The 6,147-nt window shown below is 34.7% G+C and overlaps 1 protein-coding gene across 1 annotated transcript; it reads right to left on the reverse strand.

Moving 5' to 3' along the window:
• Nucleotides 1-537: 537 nt before the first annotated feature.
• On the reverse strand, nucleotides 538-3,575 carry LOC104231966 (uncharacterized). The gene is made up of 4 exons (XM_009785054.2): nucleotides 3,402-3,575; nucleotides 1,878-1,929; nucleotides 1,295-1,456; nucleotides 538-806 (listed from the first exon to the last, which is right to left on the reverse strand). Exons 1-3 carry the CDS (start codon nucleotides 3,487-3,489, stop codon nucleotides 1,300-1,302), a joined length of 297 nt encoding a protein of 98 aa, XP_009783356.1. The 5' UTR covers nucleotides 3,490-3,575; the 3' UTR covers nucleotides 538-806; nucleotides 1,295-1,299.
• Between the last annotated feature and the right edge of the window lie 2,572 nt (nucleotides 3,576-6,147).

The following is a 6,147-nucleotide window of genomic DNA, read 5'->3' on the forward strand; positions in this document are numbered from 1 at the left end:
TGAGAACTCAAATTCTGCACATGAAGTGTTGGACTAAGCAAAAAAACTACAGAAGTTAAAATGGAAGTGGTATTTATTGAATTTTATCTTTAAAATCATCTTCTAGTTGAATGACTAAATTATAAATACAACATTCAGAAGGAAAAATCGTATCTGGAGTATATTGAACGTTTTGAAACTTTAAGTGTGTAAGTTAGTTTTCAATCACTAATTTGAAATAGATTTCACCTGAAAATAGTGATCCTTCACCTAAGCTAGAGGTTGTTTGATCATGCTTTTAGAATTTGCTAATTTTGAAGAGACTTTCCAAACGAGCTTTAGAGGTACTTTGGGAGAAGCAATATATGTTTGGATTTTGGTCTAAACATTTGAGAAATACTTGCCAATATTGCTGAAACAACTTATACAACCTTTGTGTGTGGTGTACTGTATGGCTTGCAATGATGTTCGTGTGGTGTATTCTATCACATATAACAGAATTTGCAACTCAGAAGCAATCATGTAGTTTCGCATAGCAGATCACTTTGAAGCCAGTGATGTCCAAAGAATCCGAATTAAAGCTTTGCCTTAGGAGGCCATAAAAGCCAACATTTAGGATAGCCAACACTCAGCAGGCAGAAAAGCATATGGTTCATACAGATCATACATCGACTATTAACATCAGATTCAAGCAATGCTTATTTAACGGGTAGGACTCAAATTTATTTTCTGAAATACCTCAAAGCTAGGTGACATGTGGATTCTCTACAACTTTTACATCGTAATGAGGAATGATGGGGTCAAAATGTCTGAAATGTTCTAAATACCTGCACAATGAATTAAAAACTGATGAATATTTTGAAGATGCTCAAATGTGAGCTAATGCAACTAGGCATCTAATAATACAAGACCATTATACATGAGCAGATTGTGCTATCTATTCCTTGATCACAACATATGGAAATGTATCAACAATTTAGGAGTTAAACACTGCAATCACAAGTCAAAAGCATATCAAACTGCTGCTAGCCATAAGGAACAGAATGGTGCATCCATGTTTACATTTTACCAGTTGTTCAAATAGATATTTACATTTTATATCACCAGTATATTACTTGAGAAAAGAAGCCTAATGAGTAAAAGAACATCCAAGAAGACAACACGTCTGTCACGATCATCAGATGACATGACAAATCAAATGCATGAGAAATCTAACCGGTATATCTTAATGAGATAAACATCACAAGTTACGCATGAGTTGAAATCACAATCACGCTATGAAAAACAGAGATCAAGGGATCACTGATAAACTTACAAGTTCTAGCCGCTCTCCTGGTTATTCAGCATGTTCAAAATAGCATAAGCAGCTCTTTGAAAATGATCCTTCTGTTCCTCTAAAGTTTTCCTCCTCTCAAGAGCAGAGTCCTTGCACTTCTCCATGTCTTCTGTTACTTCAGTAGAGCTCTGATCAATTTCACTGTAGAAAGTGATAAAAATGTGAAAGGGTATATAAAGAACAAGCAGATAGACAGAGAGAAAGTGAGAAAGAAATGTTTGTAGATGCAATGAAATGAATACAGTCTATAGCTCTAACTAATAGTTACAAGAAAGAACAATCAGTTAGAAAAAGACTATGATGGAAGAGTGAAATATGAAAACCAATAGCTTCAAAGGAGAACTACACAAAATCCTGGTTGACATTGAAAACATGAGCATTTGACATTTGAAAAATAGTAATCTTGAGATTTTGCCAAGAACATATGACAATGGACAGAATAGGCAAATATTGACAGTATAAGTCCAAGTTTTCATAGCTAATGTAAATATTTGCCCATATCTTCATGCCGCTATGTGGATAAACAATATACTTCCTTGAGTCTCAGTGCTAATCAGCTTACCTTATCATCTTCAGCATGTTCTCCATTGCCGCTTGCACTTGTTGTGAGAGGTCTGCATATCCATTATGTGGAACAAATAAGTTCCTCATAACGTGCAATTCCACAAGGTATATTAACATTTTCTTACAACATTTGATGGCAACATATATCAACACATTATAAACCTTCCACTAACTGAAAATAGAGGTTCCATTTCAACATGACCAGGCCAGTAACATTAATGACTAAAGGAAAAGAGAGAAAATTTTCAAATGATTTCTCAAATTGTATCACATTGAGAACCTGCTGGTAACAAAAAAGTAATAAGTTCTCTTCCAATGAGTCCAATAACTTATCGGGATTCAGCAAAGCTTGCTTGTTTTAGCTTGATGTTCCATTATTTCCATTAACATGTCATTTTGGAGCATTCACAAGTTTTCCAGTAGGAAGTTACAGATTTCAATTACCGGTTTCCTCAATTACTTAGTCAATGGGTAAGGAAAACCTCAGTGTGCTTATGTCTCAAGCAGGATTGAATAGCACATTCCTGCTCGTAATAAGTCAGCTAAACTAAGACATGAAATTGCATATTTAAAATATAAGCTTCAGCAGTATCTAGCCATGCAACTCATCGCTGCATGCTTTCTCAATCTTCCCCAACCAGTTCCCATTTTTTATTTGAATGGAAATGGAAATATGACTATCGCAATATTTGCACCTTATTCATTTTTCGTTAAGTTTGTATAGCCTGGACATATACTCCAAAATATTCAAGTGCTAATTCATTCCCATTCTACGGTGTAGGATAAAAATTATGCTTAAAGCAGCATACCGGTTATCATTGAATGACCATGAAACAGCTTAGTTTAGATCAGTTCATTATTCATTTGAAGTCTCAATTCCAATCTAATTCCTTAGCATTAATTTGCATTTGTCTAAATCACATATCTCCTCATGGCGTGGGAAATTCAAGAATGTTTCAATGGTCAATTGAGACAGCTGCCTTATTGTTTAGACAGGTACTACGATACTAATTTTTAATATATCAATTTTACCTTGTAAGTTCCAAATTGTTTCTTACAATTGATCTATCAGGAAAAAACTAAATTAGAAGAACACAGAAAACTTCAAGAAAAATTTGATCAATAGCTAGTAAAGACAGAGAAATAACATAACATAGGCTAGAAAAAACCTGAAGAAAACAATTTAAAAAAATAAAAATTACAAAAACAACTCGTTGCTAAAAATCAAAAACAAATTTCAGAGAAAAAATGTACTACACTAAAGCAGAAATATAGCAAATGAAGGCTTATGCATAAGCGAAAAAGGATTTCTACTGGAAGTAGTACACAATAACTAGCAATTTGATGCTTTAGATATACAAAACTTCCAGCTAAAATTTCAATCAATTGCAAATCTTCCAGGTAAAACACATACTATGGCTCCTCCAAGTGTGATTAAGAGAAAATTGCTCCGTTGACATCAAATTGACGGAGAAATGTGATTTAAATATCTATACTCTAGTAAAATGGATATGGAGATTACCGTAAACGACAGAGGAAAGCTGAGATTCGATTTCACAAGTTCGAGCAAGTTGATCGTCGCCGGCAGCGGCGTCTCTAGAAGGTTCCATTTTCTGTTTGCAGAGAGAGAGAGTGTGTGATTGTGTGTGTGGGAAATGTGTTGAATGAATTTGAGCGCGCTTTTTGTCCAGATTTTATAGGCGGTTCATTTAGGCAATTTCGAATTTGTATTTATTTCAAACAAAATTATGAAGACTTCAGAGTTTAGTCCCTGAATTTTGTTTTTGTAACATTTCAACACCTTAGCAGATTGAAAGAGTTGAAGCTCGAAGGGAAGACAATCTTTGAGCTTGACCACCCGTGCTCCTATTGGCAATTACACCACTCAATAAGAGGACTATTATTATAGAGGTCATAAGAGTTCAAAAGCAATTCATAAGTAGCAACTACGGACGTACACATAAACCGCATCAAATCAATAATACGAATCAAATCGGAAAAAAAATATTGATTGTAGTTTGGTTCGATTTAATTTAGTATTGCAAAAAAAAAAAACTCTCCAACCCGATAATACATTTATATAATTTTTAAAAATATTTTATATATATAAATATTATTGTAATGTAATTTATGAATATTTCTTAGACTTTTTCACAGTTTTATCTTTTAATATATTATTTCAAGTTTGGACTTAACTTCTTTCAATGGTAAATAAATTTTATAGCCCATAAATGTGATAACACGAACAAAGTTCAAATCAATATTAATGCTAACAAAAGAAATTCAACCCAACACTAGGAATGACAATAGCGTTGGATATCTATTTTTAGTTTTACATTGGTTTATAATAAAATGCATAACTTAGTGTATCTTCTTTTTTTTAGTGCTTAGTTATCACGACCCAAACCGAAGAGCCACGACGGGCACCAGATGCGTAACTCAATCGAGTACCAACGTAACGTATCTTTCTTATCATACTATCATGGGTAAATGAGCTGGAAAGGTCGTCATGAGATAACCAGAACTAACATAATAGAATACTCGACATAGGACGACCCAACATGGTATACAAACTTATACATGTGACATAAAGGCCTATAAGTCCGAAATGATCATTTGTACACTCAAAACATAGGCCGACAAGGCCATACAATCATCCATATACATGACATATGTCTACAAGCCTCTAAGAGTACATAAATGTCATAAAGGCCAGGACAGGGCCCTGCCATACCAATCTATACATGTCTAAAGCATACTGATCAAATAGGCAACTCCAGAGCAAGTGGAGTACGCCAACACCTTCCGCTGAGCTGATAGCCTACTAGAAGGACTGTCAACCTGTCTACTAGGACCTACGGATATGAAACGCAATGTCCCTAAGCAAAAGGGAAGTTAGTACAAATAAAGTACCGAGTATGTAAGGTAGGAAAGCATAAATAAGAATAGTAATATAAAGAGAGATAGAGAAGATACAGCCTGTAACATCTGAGTGCCTCTGAGGGTGATTGACATGAAATGCATAATACATATTTACATATAGTTTTAAAACATATGCCTCTGTGGGCATCATCATCATCATATCGTGCTCGGCCTCAAAGAGGACTCAGCAGAAACGTACCCAGCCATCATAAGGCTCGGTAGAATCTTACCCGGCCACATGGAGCTCGGTAAAACCTAACTAATCAGTGGTTGCACAATAGGTGTCATACCTGACCGACTATAGCGCGGCTCGATAGAGTAAAATAGATACATATATATAATGCATGCTCGACTCATGGAATCACGTTCTAAACCTCTCGCAGTGACGTAAGGTCGTGGCACCTTTGATTAATATTATGGACATCCATACCTTCAATATGAACCTCAATAGGATTCAAGAATCATACATACTTGCTTAGAATAACTTTATAATGGAACAACAATATGGACAACCTTAGTTGCTAGGAGTATATTCATTATGAAATAGCGTATTCATTTCAGCTTATATCATGCCAAAAGAAATAAGGAAGTGCCTTAAAATATCTTAACTCTGTTGAGTCCTTAATACCTTCCAACCAATTCTTCAAACAACTCAACTCATTCTACCATGGCACATAGAGATTCAAAATCAGTGTTGAGTAAAGGCTAAGTCCGCAACTTAAATTAGTAGCTCGTTTATGTAAAATTTGGGCAGCATATCCCCTGTAACAAGGGTCTCCTCCAATACCATATACCAACAACAACAACCAGATAAATCTAGCAATATATAAATATCAATAACAAGGCATCATATAACAACAACAAGTCACAACTACTTCACGACGAGCAGCAAGATTTAATTGGAATCTGTATAACCCATATCCCCCTTATAGACTTCTTACATTAACCTAAAAGAATCATTAACATGATAATGAAGTCATTCATTAATTATTCCATCCTTATACCATATATTTATAACAAAGGAAACAATCCACAACTCCAACTATCTTCAATTAGCAACTTTATTCATTAATTCATGTCTAGTCCATCCATTTAACTTAGTCAACATCAAGATAACCTTTAGCACATGCAAGAAAACAATACACATACCTCCTACAGTAGCTTCAAGTAGGTATCCAAGTTATATTTAGCTTACAACATCCCTCAATGGCAATACAATACCATAGAAGTGACTTAAGCTAATCCAAGTATTATTTTGTAGAGTATCATCCTAACAACTTAACCAACATACAAGCAAGCTTAAGCAGAATTAGTAGGCTGTTATACGCACCTTAGCCAGTAGAAAC

This window comes from Nicotiana sylvestris, chromosome 8, assembly GCF_000393655.2.
Source record: "Nicotiana sylvestris chromosome 8, ASM39365v2, whole genome shotgun sequence".
In the NCBI taxonomy this organism is placed as follows: domain Eukaryota; kingdom Viridiplantae; phylum Streptophyta; class Magnoliopsida; order Solanales; family Solanaceae; genus Nicotiana; species Nicotiana sylvestris.